The sequence below is a fragment of the Pygoscelis adeliae genome, unplaced genomic scaffold, assembly GCF_000699105.1.
Source record: "Pygoscelis adeliae isolate BGI_AS28 unplaced genomic scaffold, ASM69910v1 Scaffold213, whole genome shotgun sequence".
Taxonomy (NCBI): Eukaryota; Metazoa; Chordata; class Aves; order Sphenisciformes; family Spheniscidae; genus Pygoscelis; species Pygoscelis adeliae.
The window spans coordinates 972,540-989,822 of record NW_008824410.1 but is presented as its reverse complement, the minus strand read 5'-3'; the positions used below and the strand labels follow the sequence as shown (position 1 = coordinate 989,822).

General features: G+C 48.8%; 1 protein-coding gene across 1 annotated transcript in view; it reads left to right on the top strand.

The window, feature by feature from the left end:
* Positions 1 to 3,340: 3,340 nt before the first annotated feature.
* The window catches only part of MEGF6 (multiple EGF-like-domains 6), a 107,412-nt gene continuing 93,469 nt past the window's right edge, over positions 3,341 to 17,283 (top strand). Inside the window, 3 exon segments of the mRNA XM_009320562.1 lie at positions 3,341 to 3,416; positions 6,034 to 6,168; positions 10,857 to 10,966. Coding sequence (XP_009318837.1) covers positions 3,415 to 3,416; positions 6,034 to 6,168; positions 10,857 to 10,966 — 247 coding nt within the window. The 5' untranslated portion in view covers positions 3,341 to 3,414.

Sequence of the window (17,283 nt, the reverse complement as noted above, 5' to 3'; positions counted from 1 at the left end):
CGAGCGTGCGCTGTGCAGCACGGGTGCGGGGAAGCCCTGGGCTCGGCCGAAAGGAACGTGCGGCTCTGCTTTGGGTAGGCGGGACGCCGGCTCTGATATACCCGCAGAGCAATGAGATTTGTGGATCTGCAGAGGCTGGTCAGAGCTGCCGTGAAGCAAATCTTGGTCAGATGCACAAATTCCTGAAATACCACCTGGTCGACGTTTGCAGGTGTGATGTGGCAGGTGACGCGGGGGAAGGTGACGGAGCAATGCAGAACCAGGGACAGAACTGGGAGTTTAGAGCCCGAAAGCCCGTGCCACGTTCAGCATACTTGATAGCAAAGACTAAATAGTGCTAGGGAATGAACAGCAAGTTAGTATTTGTATTTCTGTGGTCTCTGGCTTTAGTGCAGATATTATCATCGCTATTTATGGAACCGTATTGTATCTTTGACTGCTTTCCAGGGCTGTTTTACCCTGAGCCAGAGGATGATGTCTTCAGCAGGCGGTTGTGCTGGGAAATGGTACAAAATTGAAAACACGCTAAATTGACTTCACAGACAGCGTTGGATTTCAGATATCCATCTTTCCCAGGTGTTTCATGAATTCTCTGCTGTACTCTTTGCAACCCTTGCTCACTTGAGCCTATTTAAATGGGAAGCCTTATTGCTTTCTTTAACATGACTCACAGAAGAATTGCAGAGTTGGCTTTAGACTCGGTAACTTCTCAGACCGTGCTGAAAGCACCGTTTTTTCCATCAGAGCTTCCTCTTCTAGCTCCAGGCAGCCTGCTGGGGATGGCCGCAGCCCAGAGGGTGAGCACGCCGCTGTCGCTGCCTCCCGCAGCCAGACCTGCCTGGATCCTCTTAGTAAATTGTCTCCTGCCCGTCTGGTAGCCAGGATTGTCACCTGTGTCACGGTTTGGGAGCGGTGGCTGGGCCGGGACTAATCCCCATCCCTGGAGCCGAGCCGTGTCCTGGAGAGGGAGCCACACTCCAGGCTCTGCCCGCTCCCTGCCTGCCGGGCTGGAGGACAGGCTCCCCTTTACCCTCCCTGCTGCCCTGCCAGCGGGCGTTGGGTCAGGGCTGGGGGGGACTGGTGCCTTGCCGTGCCCCGAGGTTTCACCTGGACGCCTTAGAAGTCCAGACACCGCGTACCCAGCACTGTGTTTGCCAAAGCTGGACCCAAACAGAGGATTAGCTAAGTGTAAGGAAAGTTTTTGGGTAGCAGTAATAAGTTAGCACTGAAAGACTAACTGAGAGCAGTCTTATGGTTTCCTGCTGTAGGAAAAGTCCTAACTTTTAAAGTCCTGACAGGAAAACAGAGGCCTGAATTTATCGTATCCTGGAGCTCTCTCCATCATTATAAAACATCTTTATGTAGTTGCCTTTCTTCTCTGGGAACAATGAAAGATGTTGTCTTCCCATCTGTTAGGATTGGCAGATACTTTACTTCTAAGTGAAAACATGAGCCCCTCTTACCCGCTCTTTTCTCTGACCGAAATGATTTATGCAACTGCTGTGACTTTGGAAGGGTTAAGGTTTAAAAAGCAGCTGCCTCGGTTTCTGCCAGGAGCTACCAACTTTTGCGCATGGCTCGTTGGTGACTTTAGTCTTGATGTAATGGTTTTCTTTCAGTGGCAAAGTATGTGAGTGGCATGGGCACTGAAACTACACAAACCTTCTTATCCTACTTCTCTCACAGAAATCAGTATTTGCCGAAGGTCAGCTCTGCCTAGGGCCACCCCAGGGCAGCGGAGCAGGGCCCAGCTGCTGCTTCGATTCCTCCTTGCCCTTGATGAGAGCGTTTGTCGGCAGGTTTTTCAAGCAGGAGAGTTTTAGTGCAGCATCCCTGCTCCTCTCTCTTCTTCCCCATCCTACTGTGTTGGCTGCCGTGCACCCATCCTGCCTGGAAGAAAGGCAGGAGACAGCTCAGCCCTCTGTAAGCCCTCACCATTGCTGCAAAGACTGGCAGTAACAACTGGTGATACTTGTGGCAGTTTTTTGGAAACTTAGCAGTGAACCATCTGAGAATTGGGCTTGGGCACTTCCCTCTCCATTTTCTTATTTCACAGGGGCCGGCGGACTGTCACCCAGCTTCAGCAAAATCTATCAACACCTCTTTTTGTGCTGTTCCCCTGTGTAGCAGGGAGTTTAGTGGGAAAAGGCAGATGGCAGTTTAACCTCATTCCCAACTCCTTTGCCCAGCGTATTCCCCCGACGCCCTGGGAACTGGTCGTTTAACAGCGCTCTAGCAGCCGAGTGCAGGTCGGATGTGTCCCTGTCCGTTTTACACGCACAGCAGAATTTCCTTGGGAAGTGATCAATTTTTTTATCTATTAGAGTGCATAGGAAAGATTACATCTCTGTGGGATATTTTTAGAGCATGGGGAAAGGGGGTTTGGGTGGTGTGTACAGGGTTGGCATTGGGTAGTGCAAAAGAGCTGTCTTTCGAGAAACAAACCTGAGTAATTTCTGCTACTGTTCTGCTGGGTTTCCCCCCTCCTCTCGTCGGGGTTGGACACAGCTGGTGGGAGGGATTTCTGACTGTCAGCAAGAAAAGAAACAAGAGAGCATGTGAGGGAAAGGAGCTAGACCTGGGAAAGGGAGGAGGAAAGTTTTGTTACTCCCTTGAAATGCAGGGAAGCTGCTCTTAGTGTGTGCATGTGCAAGGAGTTACTTGATCCTGTCTCCGGAGGAAGGTGGGGAGCTGTAGCAGGAGGATGGCTTCAGTTGTGCAGATGGGGTAAACGAGCACTCTGCCTGCTTTTGGACAAGTCCTCTGGGAGGTGGACTTCTCGCTGCGCAGGAGAGCACCCCTCCTTTTTCCCTTCCCTCACTGAGCGCTGATTTTTATATGGCCTTGTGAAGTATCGCGACTCCAAATCAGCTAAACCCACATGGGGCTTCATTGCTGGACAGAACCCAGGTCTTGTGAGCCACCGGGTCTTTGGGCTTTGTCAAGAAGCAAATGCCAGGAGGAAAAGCCACTTCAGTACGTTTCACTACAAGCAAATGAGCATAAGCAGCCAGGTCTGGTTTTGGGAAAAACCCAGTGACGATCTGCACTATAATCATTTCCCATGGACTGAACAAACTTGCTGAACTGAACCCATATGGGAGGAAGCATCTAGGAGTGATAAATCTGCTCTCCCCGTGCAAGAATTCCAGCGTGCTCCAATAGCATTGTCCTTTGCAAGAAAGGGAGACACCGGCGAGTTGGGAACAGGAGGTAACCAGGAGTGTCCTCTTTTGGGGAACAGGAACTCGCAAGTCGTGCTTGAGAAGGCTGTGAGATTTTCTAGGCACTCACTGGAAGCACCTTGCGGGGGAGAGAGGAGCTGTTGCAATGGAGTTTCATGCAGTGGCACTGTCATTCATCCTTGCATTGCGAATATCTTCTCTTGCTTCTGGGAACAAACTTCAGCCCCATATGTAAGTAGCAAGAAAAGAACCGGAGCGTTTTTATAGGGCAGGGAACTGTAAAGCAGAAGCTAAATACAGTATTTTAAAACCAAAGGTGAAGGGAGGAGCGGAGAGAGCGAGGGGGAGGGAGGGCTGTTCTGTGTTTCTTTATCTAGTACCAGATGTACGTAAAGGTGAATAGAAATTTGAAAATCTGGATAGTCTTTGCTTGTAGGAGGTAACTCACTGTGTTTAACTGCAATGTTGCTATTGTGTGAGTGCAGGAGGTGATTGTTGTGTAAATAGTTTGACCTTTCTTCACAGAACTGCTGTTTTATTGCACTTAACGTATCTCTTTCTTATGGCATGTTTCTTTCCCCCTTTTGCTGTTACTCTAGCAGCACGTAGTCTGTTCTTTTTAATTAAATTTTACAGTTACGGTTTGGTGTTAATCATTTGGCTTCTTTGGAAAACTTCCTTGCACATTTGGTCTCCTGCCAGAAGATGATCTCTCGATGCCGGGGGATTGCTCCAATTCTTTTTGTAAATGAAGCCCGTGTTGCCTGGTGTGCTAACTCCAAGCTACTCTTCCTCATGTTTTTAACTTTTTGATTGAAAAGGGGTCCTTTTCAGCAGATAAAGGTTTTGCGGGAAGATGCCTTTTCTCCCTACGTCAGAGATTTTGTGCTCCTGCCTTGACAAGTACTTTTAGGGCTTCTTGGATGAGACACTAGAGATGAGATGTGTGCCAAAGTGTCAGAGAAAAGAAAATGCCAGCGCCTGGGAAGTGCTGTCACTTCCCATAGGGCATTGCTGACGATGCCCGTTACACACACAACCACTGTTCGGGGCACACAAGAACCTTTCTTCGCTGTAATAAATTACACCAAAACGGTGCTGCTGCCAACCTTGTTCTTGTGGTTCCTTTCAGTTCTTTTTTCGGGCGTGCAGACAGCTCGGAGGTGAGGCGCCTGCAGGCTAACAGCAGAGGAGGTCCAGGGGGTAGGGAAATACCACTCTTTGCATCAACTTGCAGCTCTCTGTGTATGGAGACACTCACGAAATAAAACAGCTTCTCTGGCAGTCACCATTAGCGCTGGGGACTGTTGTACTGGTGAAGTGATGTGTGCGGAGCTTTGCAAGCCAAACAGCTCGGCAGTGGCCACATGTGGGGATGGCGAGAGGGGATTTTAGAGCAAAGCTGGAGGGGGAAGGAAACATGCCATTAATCCCAAAGGCATTGCCAGGCTTGCTGTAACAGCGGTGTAATTGAACGTCCTGGAGCAGTCGGATGCCAGCTGCAATCTCTATGCTTCACCACATCCAAATTATTTAGTTTAACTTCTTTTATAGAAAGCATTTTTGTGAAAACTCTCAGTCCCTTTTGAAGAATCGGAAGCAACAGGAGGAGTCCCAAATAATGAACGGCTCATAACCTATTAAGTCAGGAACAAATGTTTCCCTCTTCGTTCTTAGTTAAAACTACTGACTCGTATTTGGTGAAAGAGAGTTAGGATTAGAAAAGAAATAAAGTGCAAATGGTATTTTCCTTATTTTCTTACTCACTGAATTATATATATTCACTTTATTTACTGGAATTAGTCTTGCAGCCCTTAGCTCTGAACGAGTGAGAAAGCATCTGAAACAGCAAACTGAATTCTGATTTAAAGCAGTATTAATAAAATGATGTATCATTTCTAGTGGCAGAATATTTTTTTTCCCAAACACTGTCAGAAGATGCAGATATCGTTGGTGTTTGCAATGACAATAGTCAGGAAACTAATCCCCTAGGTGCAGAGACAGCATATGTATTCTTCATTAACTGAGAGTGGACAGAATGGACAAACATAGAAATTATTGTGCTACCATATCATGCAGGCTGCTGCCTCTTTTCTGATCCATCCTCTCTCTTTTAAGGCTAAAAATTAGCCTTAATGTGTCAGTGGAAAAGTAACTACTGCATTTTTCAAGTGGGCTGTAGAGTGTCCCAGGACCTAGAAGTACGACATGTCAGCAGCTTCCCGATCTCACTGAAGTTTGCTGTGTTGCAATGTTATAAAACCCTATCGCTTTAGATTTCTGTTACTGTATCTGGGCCTCATCGCGGGCTGCAGGTCTGGAGGTTTGAGGAGGGGGTTCAGGACGGAGCAGGCTTCCCGTGTCTGCCACCGGCTCGTAGCGCGGGATTACTCAACGTGTCTCCTCTCTGTGTGGCCATTTTCCGTCTATAAAAACGGGTTTGCGATGTTCACCTTGTAGTTCTCCAATGTTTAACTGATTCATGAAGGCCTAATGACGTGCCTCTGAGAAATCCAGATGATGCTGCTCTAGTGTATGTTTTGTTGCTGCCGGTGCCACGCTGTTAGCACGCTCTCTGTTCACAAGAGCGTTAAATCCAGGAGTTTTGTGGGGAGGTGGATAGGCTGCACTTGACAACTGCTTGTGGCTGGCTGACCTGGCAGATTTCTTTTCCCTGCACCGATTTAATTAAACGAGGAGGCAAATACTGTATATTGCATAAGATCTTCCTGCTCTTTCAGTAAGGAAATGAAGTTGCCCATAGCTGGCGCCTGTTTAAGCAGTGGAAGCACTGCACTCTCCTCGCAGCAGCGTGCAGACCCCCTACACCTCTGTTTCTCTGTGCCAGGCCAAACGTCTGTGCGGAGCGGGAGCTGGCGATCGTGGGGCACCGGCAGCCATGCGTCCAGGCCTTTACCCGCACCGTCAAAGTGTGGAAGCAGGACTGCGGAGGACGGCGGTGGTGCACGGGCTACGAGCGGAGGTACGTGTTCTTCCTTCGAGCTTGCTTGGCTCCTTGCGTGATGAAAATTGATTCCTTCTCACCAACAGCAGCGGGGAAGCGAGCTTGTTGCTCACTTGGCATCTGCAAAGGGGAGAGCCCACCGCGGCGGCAGTGGCTGCACAGCTGGCAGGGTCTGGGCACAGGAGGTGAGGGCTGGGAACAGCCGCGCGTGTGCCCGCCCTGCCGCCCAGGCTGAGGTCTGGCACGGGAAGCAGCCTCGATAACTGCTTGGTACCCTCCGAGGAGTCTTGGTGACCAGACAACATGGCTGTGGCTCTCCTCAACCCCCGGCAGCGCTCCAGGGAGAGAGGAGAAAGTACCCGGCACTTGGTACCTGGCCTTCAGCGGCTCTGGCCTTAGGGTAACAATGCAGTCCATTTAGGGGTCGCTGTAAACGGAGAGCTACGTGCAGAGAGAGATGTGGCTCTGAACCCACAAATCAGCTGTAAAGAGTAGAGCTATTTTATTAGATATTTTTCTTGGCTAAAACCAGGAGACTATGAGAGATTTGTAAACCCTCTGTGCATCTAGCTGGAGGGGTTTCTGACCCTACCCGGCATCTTTGTGATGCTGAGAGTTTTCACGCTGTTAAGGAATTCCCAGAAAGAAGATCTATCGCTTTTGTTCTAAAGAAGCTTTGTCGTTGTGGTTAGCTGTTTCCAGTTTTCTGACGATGTATTACATCTGTTTCCTATGATCGTGCCATGTTAATGAAATGACTTAATCACATCACGTGCATTATTCCTGTATCTTTAGATGTCTCAGCTTCAAAGCAGAGACATCTCAGTGCCTCTGTAGTTTCAGAGCTGAAGGCAGAAGCTGGGTCAAAGCAAAGTTTATTGTGCATGGTCTAAAAAAAAGAAATAAAAGTGGCCATCGTGTAAGTGATGCTCCGTGAGGACGGGTGACTGCTGTGGTGGTGGTTAGCAGGCTTTGCTGCAGGGTCGTCGGCTTCCTTTCACACCGTGAGCAGGACTGTGCTCAGACCCACGTCAGAAGAGTGGACAGCTCAGCAGAGTTAGGCTTCCACGTGCAAGAAAGGAGTTTGAATGTACTCTGAGCACAAAATTGATGCGGTTGTTCAGCTAATCATTGTATCCCTTGAGTTGCCAGCTGGCCTTTACTGGGAGCTGGGAAAGCAAGCAAGGAGGAGTTGTAGAGGGAGGGCTATGAACATGTGCAACAGTGCAAATAATGCACTTTTCTAACCTACACAGCAGCCAAACTACAACGTGCCCAATCTTCTTCTGTACTCCACCTGCTTTTCCGGCCTTATTAGGCAGTTACGAGCCTCTACAAAATAATAATGATAGTAGCAGTTTCAAAGAAGCATCTTGGACTAGAGACAGCTTTTAAGTCTTGACTTCAGGAATTCGTCCTAACCCTGTAATTGCCAGTAATTATCTTGGTGATGATATCTGTGTAGTAGTAATAAAGGAGCAAACAGAGTCCGTCTTTTGACCGTGTTTTAAGAGAGGACTTTGAAATGATAGGTGCCCTGTCTGCTTCTACTTCAAAGGCTGGGAACTCTTCAGACCCAGCTGTCTGTCCCTTTAGTTTTTCAATGTATGTTTTTGACGTTATAAACCAAGGAACTGAAATGAAAACATTTTCTGTCATGCTTCATTATAAATATCAGAACAGCCTAGTGCTAAAACTCTGCTCCTGATGAAAATACAGAGGTGAAGCCTAGAGGTGCTGTGAGGGATTTCACCCAGGGAATTTTAAAAGCAAGTACAGTAAAAGGACGATCAGCAAAACTTTCCTCAGGCAAGATTTTGTCCCATATCCCCTCACTCTAAACTTCTTTTGGGAGTTCCCATCGCAGCAAGCTTATTCCAATAGATGGAAGAGCTCCTGCCAAGCTCCCTTGTGCTGAGCAATTGAGGGCAGCGGAGCGCACAGTTTCGGCATTCACAGGGATGCTACGCAGTCTCTGTCTCACCCGCTGGAGCGGCTCCAGTTGGACCCGGCTTTGGCAGCGTGGGGCTCAGGAAGCATATTAACAGCTTCAGGATCTGACACACACAGGGCTGGCCTGAAATTGGCCTCGGTGCCTTTGAGTTCGTGGAGGTGACTAGGAGAATCCAGCATCTGCTCTTCCTTTTCCCGGTGCACCGTTCAGTGCTGCTGCCCAGCTCACCTGCCCGGCGAGGAGCAGCTGTCTGCAGGGGCTGAAGCACAAGTCGCTGATGTGCAGGGTTCATAATCATTAGCTAATTTCCTACAATTCCCGGGCACGCTTGGAGTGCTGCAGATATTGCTACAGTCCATCACTTTGCCTAAACTGTAAGTGCAGTTTAGGGGAGGTGGGCAGAGGAGGGAGGGTGGGCCAGGACAGGCAGGGGACGGGGGGCAGCTGAGGGGGTGGTTGTCTGCCTAGTCTGTGCGTTCCAAAACCAGTAGCATTTGTTTTTATAAGACTTGTATCTGTGCCTAGAGTACTGGATTGCAACATTTCCTAAAAATCAGAACAAACCTTGCTCCGTACCCCTGGGACACGGGCCCTGCCCCCTCAGAGAGCCAGTGTCTGCTCTTCAGCAGATGAACTGAGCATCCTCTGGGCTGCGCTTCTCGTTGTTCCTGGTAAAGTGATGTTTTTGCTACTGGTTGTGTAACTTTCCTGAGTTAGGTAGCAACAGAAGGTAGCTTTGCTCAGCCCTCAGTAACAAAACTTGGAGGAATGACGACACTGTCCCAGAGGGGCTGGAAGTGGATTTTCCAGCAGCAGGACACAGCAGGATTTTTAAGCCTGGGTTCCATTAGTCCTGGCTCATTCAATATTTTCTGCGCCAGGGTCTCCTTAAAACACAGAAGAAAACAGAAACATTGAAGATAAAGTATCTCCTATGCGGTTCTTTCCAGTCTGCAGCATCCAGATATCCACAGGCAACTGAGGCTGTCAAAATATTTGCATCTCCTTGAGAACCCACTTGGGCTGACTTAAGGATCTGAGGTGTTCCATAGAGCCCACCAAGACTCGTGGAGATGAGATCGTTCAGGGTGCTGTTGGAGGCAGAAAGGAGCCCAGGATTAGTCCTGAGCTGTCCTACATTGCTATTTTGTGGAATACCTTTTCCTCCTCATTTCTGAGCTTATGCAGGGCAGATGGAAGAGGCTGCTTGCTGCCGTGCAGTCTTTCTCATTTTTGAATGAAAAGGATGGTGTTTTCTGGAACGGCCCATGCAGTGACGCTTGTTGCCTTAGCACCACCCTGCACCCATGGTGTCCTCTTGTGCTTCCTAATGCACCCTGCCACCGCGTTAAAGCCCTGGGCTGGGCTGGGAGATAGCTCTCGATACCAAGAGGATCCAGATGGATCTGCGCCTGATTGCTAGCTGTTCTGGTGCCTGAGTGACTGTAAATTGCTTTCTCAGCTGCTTCTGGAACACGAGTATTTCCTTCATAATTTGTTAACAGCTCATACAAAAAAATCGGTATCTGCTTTTATTTTTCTCAGCTGTGCTTCCATATGCTGGTTGGCACTGAAGAGTAGCCAAAGGTTTCCTTCACAGGAATTAATGGTGCACCGTTATTTAGGGTTTTTTGTAGAAACATTCAGACAAAATCAAACAACTAGACTGAGTTAGGGTAAATATTTTCAGTGGACATGTACAACACATCTGCTGTGCCAAATATTTGTTGTTGTTTGCCTGATTTGCTTTGGTGGAGTAGTTTCATGTTCTGCCAAAGGAGCTTTTTAAAAATTGGCTTCAAAAGTTTTATCTGTGTTTCAATTTTCACGTACACACAGCATCAAATTTCCGCGGAAAAAAGCGTCGCTTTTATTTATATACGCTTCAGATCAATCCCTGCTTTACCACCCCAGCTCCCACCCTGGAAGGTGACTAGTAGGACCTGTTAAAGGGACCTTCAGCTTCTACCTGAGCGCAGCATCCCCTGCCAGACCTGCGCTGGCTCTGCCGAGCGGTGGGGCTGCGGCCACCGCTTCTGGAGAGGCTGCTGCGCCGTCGCCTCCCGGGACTGCGCTGGGCGGGAGAGGGCTTTTCCCTTTTTCTGGAAGACGGGAGAGATGTGGTCACGCGCGTGGCGTGGCCGGTCTGGTGCGGGCTGTAGCGCTGGGCTCGTCGATGTGGAGTTTTGGGTTATTGCGGGGCACAGCGGAAGGAGAACTGAGGAGGCGAAAGCCCTTTCCATCAGGGAATCAGTTCTGCCAGCCTTAACCCGTAGGAGCCTTGCTATGTAAAACACAATTGCATGGAGAGCTTTTTGAGGAGCTTGATATTCCCATCAGGCTTCTGACGATCTTTTAGCTCACCAGCCCCTTGGAGACACCTGCTCATGCTCACTAAAGCTGGACTGAAATACCTGTTGTTCTTAACATTTAAATTTCCTTTGTTAACAAGTAGTTCAAGAGAGGAGCTCAGAGGTGTGAAATAGTTTAGAAAAGGAGAAAAGAGCCAGGGGTGTTATGAGGACCTGGACGCTCCAGTCTCTCGTGGTCCCCATTAAAGTAAATTAAGAAGTATTTTCTTAGCATCAGCGATCATTGCTAGACCAGGTGCAAAAAAATGTGAGCACGTTTGCAAACCAAATTCCTCATTTTATTTACATCCACAGTTAGAGTTACAGCTTCTGTTCTTTCCAGTTTCCTCATTCTGCAGGAATTAACGTTGTCCGGGTGGTATCTTGTTTTGTTGTTTCAGAACTGCGTATTACACGGGCTACAGGCAGGTGTACAAGGTGAAATACCAGACCGCATACAGGTGTTGCCCGGGATGGTCCCAGCTCGGAGGGGATGCTGGCTGTCTCTACCGTAAGTATCACGCTGTTCGAATGAGATTCTTCATTTGCTACTGTCAGTATTGGTTTTTTGGCTGAGGGTGCTTGTTTCAAGTCCTGTGCCTGCAGTAAATGCTATAAAACTGTCTTTAGAAAGAACTGGGGTTTTTTGTGGGTGCTCATTTCAAGTCCTGTGCCTGCAGTAAATGCTATAAAACTGTCTTTAGAAAGAACTGGGGTTTTTTGTGGGTGCTCATTTCAAGTCCTGTGCCTGCAGTAAATGCTATAAAACTGTCTTTAGAAAGAACTGGGGTTTTTTGTTGTTTGCTTCTGTTTTTTTATTTTTATTTATTTTAACTGTGTGTCAGAAGGATTTTTCTCTGGCTTCCCAGGAAGCGCTGTGTGCTGCTTTCCGTTTTTGGACAATTTCCTCATCGCAGCGTGAAAGGGTTTTCAGAGTCACATTCATTTATCCAGTTGCCAAATGCTACTAAACATTTAAAATCGAGCCCAAACTGGCGTTTCAAACAGTGCCATTGGCAGAAGCTCTGGAAAGCTGTAATCCAAGCCCTGAGCGGACTTTTCATTATAAAAGCCAGTAATTGCTGTCTGTGTGATTGAACATGCTGGTGATGGCTAATTTGCCGGCTAGTTGGTCTTACTCAGCATTCGTGAGAGCTGCTTCCTTGGAAGAGGCAGCCTTTGATGAATTACACCCAGGCTGAGAAACTGGGCTTCAGGGCTGTGCTCCAGAAGGCAGCGAATTTTGGCTGGCAGTGTGCGGTCGCTTGTTGGAGTGGGCTCCCTGGCCGTTCCCCGCTCCTCGCCCCGGACTGTGGCTGAGCGCGGGATTCATTGATCAACTCACTTGTAAAGGGATGCGACTCCTCAACTGCTTTGGAAAGGTGTGTGTGTCAGGTACTAGATCTGTTATTTTTAAGACTCGCTGAGCTTGAGATACCCCTGCCAGAGGTTAGAGGTCTCTGCAGTCCTTCCCTTCATCTGCTCCCTCCTTTAGCCAAAGGGTGAGCGTTCCGGTTCAGGACTGTCGGGATCCAGCAAGGGATGTCGCAGCATCGGCCTCAGAGGAGAAACCCAAGCTGCCAGCATGGGTGAAGTGATGGCACTCATAAAGTTTGAAGCGGAGACCCAGAACTTGAGGCTCTTGGATTCTGTGACGGGTTTTCCTCCTCTTTTGAGTTTGCTCTAGCGTAATTCTCTGCAAAACAAGCATGGAAGTATCTGCTTCCCAGCTGTGCGGGGAAGCTGCAGTACATGTTCAGAGTTGCACGTGGGTCGGGCTAGGGATATGCAAATATTAGTACATAAGATGATTTTATGCTCTTATTGCAGAAGACAGAGGCAACATTATCCTTGTGGGCCCCATATTCCCGCCTTCCCCTCCAGGCTGCACTGCTTGACATGGGAGGCAGATGCTGCGTAGCTCCCAGCTCCTTCCCCTAAACGCTGCGGCCACATCCAGCTGGGGAAATATTTAACTTTAAACTTTGCTTTTGAGACGTTGAGAGCAAAGTAAAATCTTCTCTTGAATCAAACAAAGGTTTATCTGAGCATATGTGTAGAAATAAATGTCACCATCAAGGCAGAATCACACACGCTCCCTGTGATATATTATTAATTCTCTGCCTAGTTGCATAATGGAGCTCTGATCTTTTCTGAATTAGACTTTGGAGGTGCACTCCTACCCTCGCCATAGAAAAGCAGCTTTCGTTTTAAGTAATAGGCAGGCGAACCAACAAAGCATTTGGGATCTGACCTGCCTTGCCATCAAGGGAGTGAAAGCTAGCCGTGTCCAACTCCATTGTAAAGGCGATTTTGATTGTAATTGACCTACAATATAGGAAAATGTCTCCCACAGCTAGTCATCTTTTGTTCTGTAAAGAGGCTGCATATACCTTCCGTGCGCTTTGATGCTTGAAGCAAAGGTTTAAAAAAAAAAAAAAAAAGGTGCATCTAGCAACCAATCTTTATTCTTCCTGTTCAAAAGCCTGCAACACAGGAGAGCAACCCCACTGTGCCAGAGGAAACTCCATGGGTGCCTAATAACCCACTGTCAGCGAGCAGATAATAACCTCAGATGAACTCAGAAAAGTGCGTTCTGTAATGATTTTTCCTGCAGAGGAAGTGAGTAATTCCATCCAGGAAGGAAGCAGAGAAAAGGAAATAAAGCTGCTCAGGGCACGCTCTTAACTCATCATCCTCATCCCTGGGACCAGCACTCAGAGGCTGGGCAACGGTCTTCACCGGGCTGCTCACTGCAGAGTCGGTCTGGAACAAAAAAGAGAGGGAGGTCCAGCTCTTTTGGAGAGAAAATACTTCGAACCTCCCCGTTAATTTCAAACTTGCTGCGGATGTGACGGGCAAGCCGTTGGTGTTTATTTTCTTGTCATGCATACGTCAGTAGTTCCTGTTGCTCTCTTTTAAATGGGTCTTGTTTACATGTCTTCTGTGTATTATTCCCAAGAGTAGGAAAGCTAGTAGATGTTTTGCAGCTGGAGTATAAACTGAAGAACAGGTTACGAAGTCCTTGCTTTTCCCTTGCTGCCGTCCATTAACCTTTGTCTTTCAAAGTGAGAATGAGGGTGACACGATCCGTTAAATGGTATTTTAGCAGGGAGGACGCGAACGTGCAAATCGAGGCCAGCAATGCGCCCTGTGCCACGGCACAGCACTGCTTAGCTGCAGATCCACTCCCGCCTCTGCTCTGGTGGCTGCTGAACTGTCCTAGCAATTGTCAGCCAACTCTCTCTTCGTTTGGCTAACCCCGAGTACTCAAAGCGTCTTAAATAATATCCCTGTGATAGACAGCTTGTGTGTTTTTGTCTCTCTTTTTTTTTTTAACAGCTCCTAGGGCCAGCCAGCCCTGGCGCTCTCTGCAAAAGCAGAATGACGCCGACTCCAAAAATTCAGCAGAAATTGCTGCCAAGCTGCCGGTGGGGTTTTGAGGTGGGGCATGACCTTTGGCCGGTGAGCAACTCGGACGAGATACATGTGCTGCTACAGGGAGGGTCATGGCTGGCTTAAAACCACTTCACTAGAAATTTTGGCATGGCAGGAGGGAGAAACTAGAATGTGAGAGCATCACCGATGTGGTAGCATGGAACTGGTGTTTATGGCAGAGAGGGTTCAGTTTCCAGAGTGGGAGGTTGCCCTGATCGTAGCCTCACAAGGAAGCGTGTGTTGGATTTCCAAGTGCCTTTCTGGAGCTCACGTTCTTTATTTATTTTGGTATTTAAGTCTTTTTAATACTCTCGTGATGCTTTCCACCTTCTGTGTTACACATTCACCAGGAGATGTGTGTGTTTCTGATGCGTGGGGCTTTGCCTCCGTTCAGCCATTCAGATCGGGTTGAATACCGTTAATTTTAAAACAGGGACTGTGCTGTAACCTTAAGTTTCTCAGACTGAAGAAGTGCAACTTGCACATCAGGGAGCTCGTCCCTGTGGGCCCTTTGCGGTGCAGGAAATTCAAGTTACATTGCTCTGAACCATCTTCTGAATCCCCTGAGAGCAGCAGAAGACCAGCCACCTGGTTAGGTGGCTGAAGTGCAGCACGGGACTCTTGCTCCCCGTTTCCAGCCCCCCCCAGGCAGCCGGTGCTGGTCTAGCAGCAGCTGGATGAGCATCCCGCAGGCTGGACCGAGGCAAACGGGACAGCTCTGCCCGGCTCCTGCGGGATGGCCAGTGCCCTGAGCTGAGAGTTTCTGCCCCAATCCGCAGACTGTCCCAGGGAACGCTTCTGGTTTCTGGGTAACGAAATCCTCCGTCCTGAGGAGCTCCCAGCTTTTGGTTTGCAGGGGTGTGATGGCTTTTCCTGCTGGTGGCCTGGACCTTTGGTATGAGCATGTTCTCCTGGACCAGAAGAGGGTGTAGGAAGGACTGGCAGGGGAAATGAGTCAGTAAATATTAGTGAACTGCTGAGGCAGGGAAACATAGCCAGGGTTGGGCTATGTTTGGCTATGGCTCCAACAGTATGTATGTTGGAGGATTTTCTATTTTGTATATAGCAATTGCGAGTCAGCCTGCGTTTGCTGGCGTAGCTCTGCTGAAGGCAACAAAGCTATGCGAAAGTATGTTAACAGGATTTGTGGCCCTTCCTATCTGTCTTCAGAGATCACTGGTCGTGTTCCAGGAGTACAAAGGTGGGGAAGGCCATCGCTGTTGACAGCTTAATTAGAGCTGTTGGACACCGTGCAGTGGAATCACTCCAGTAAGGACACCTTATCTTGCTTTCCCTTGGAGACTGGCATCTCCTCACTGCAGTGCTCCCTCTGCTCCAGATGCTGGACTGTTCATCGCTTTTCCTTAAAAATAAAAAAGCCCGACGCATATGATGTTTTTTTAGGGGAAATTTTCACCACTGTCGACTTGTGTGTAGCTGGCCAAGGCCTGCTGCTTCCTTCTTGTTTGAACGTGACATACCGTCTGACGTTTGACGGCAATGTTAAATAGCATTATGAGGTGGGAGGCCCCAGCGCCGTTGTGGGTACCAGTTCAGTCGAGTCGTTTGGGCTCTCAGGGCCTGCAGTGGTGCCTGGAAGAAGAGAGCTTGCCCCGTTGCAGCCACCGTGCTGAGTGGGCTCATTGTTTGCCTAGGTTGGTTACTGTCTGTAGGAAAAAAAGGGGTGTACTCCTTTTCCTCACATGCAGCCTGCTTAGAGACACATTTGTGTCTCTAAGCACTTACAGGTGAGAAAATGGCCAGTACAGAGCTGCGAGGACGGTACTCAGTGGCTCGGAGTGCGTGGGCTCTGCTGGGAGCCAGTAGCTTGGAAAAAGATGGAAAATTTCATAGAAACACCCTGTAAAACAGCGCTGAAGCCAAGTGGTCTGAAGACTAATGGCTCCACAGAGATCTCACGAGTCTCAAAGAATATTTGATTTCTTTGTTCCTCTCCTACTGTGCCATTTGAAATCGTGACAGCTGTGCTTGCTCATGACACCCCCTGGAGCTGTCAGATCTCACCTTGTAAAGGCAGGGTGCCCAGTTCCATTACAGCGTGCCTGCTTTTCGTCCTGTCTCTTCTGAGGTAGCAGAAGTGTGAGGGCTTATTGCGTTTCCATTGCTCTCTGTCTTGGAGCATTCATCCGCTCAGTCCCATTTGGGAAGGAAAAAGGGCAGAAGTCAAGACACCCTTTGCATTTTTAACATGGCGTCAGGTTCTTTCCCTGCCTGATTACTGATAGATGGACTTTCAGACTAAGGTTCTCAGTTTCAAGTGGCCTCTGAGATGCTACTTAAATTCCACATGGGTTCAATAACATAGTTAAAGCCCTTGCTGACTGGGACAAGGGGCCTGCATGTCTGGTAATCCCCTGGATCTCTACTTTCAGCTCGAGATGTTGAAAAGCTGAGTCCCACCAAGTCTACAGCTCTTGGTCTGCATGGAGGAGCTGGAGTTCAGCCGCAGACATTGTGTCTGTGTTCTTGGGCCAGCCCCTGCCACGTTCAGAAATGATACGATGAGGCACAGAGGCACCAGGGAGAGCAAAAAGTATGGAAAAGGCTAAAGAGGAGGCCGTTACTAGAAGATTTAGTACTGGTGACCTTGTCACGGTTGCAATGTTGCCTGTGAACTATGCAGGCAGTACCAGCTCTGCCCTGACTGCACGCTCCTGCAGAAAACACGGGCTCTTTGCTCAGGCTGGAACAGCAGTGAGATCAAGTCGTAACTGGGACTGCAGCTGGGGAGAGAGCCTGGCTCTGCTGCGGAGTGGGATGGAAATACCCGAGGCGATTTTTAATAAGCTAGCTGAAGGAAATGGAACAGCCTAGGTGAGCACAGCTTGGCCAAGAAGCAGTTTAGCCGGCTCTGGCCATCGTGCAGCTGTGTGGCCCGACAGCTTCTGCTGCTCGGGCTCGTGCGGCTCGCGCTGCCCGGCACCCTGCACCGCAGTGCGGTTTGCTGTTCGGATACCTCCGTGGAGCTGCTGGAGGAGCTCGGCTTGAGCTGCTGGTCTAAAGCTTCAGTCACCATCCCTAGTTGTCTGTCTTGAGTTTTTATCCAGCCCTCGTTAGGGTCACGCTTTGCCCTGATTTTTAGCTTGGATAGAGGTAGAGCCTGGCCCTAGGTAAAGAGGGAGAATTAATGTTCATTTGGTGGGGAGGTGGGAGGAAGTATCAGAGTCTGAGACACGATGAAAACCCCTCCGAGCATCCCCAAGGGCTGAGTAGAAAGCAGCTGAATTTTAATCGCCTCATTAAAAGAGAAACTTTTATTAGTCACAAATGGCCTATTAAAAGGCTCCAGAGTGAGTTACCCCGCACTGAACCGCGTTTCTTCCTGCCAACTCTGCTTAGCTTTAGCTTATCATCCGGCGAGCAGGGAAA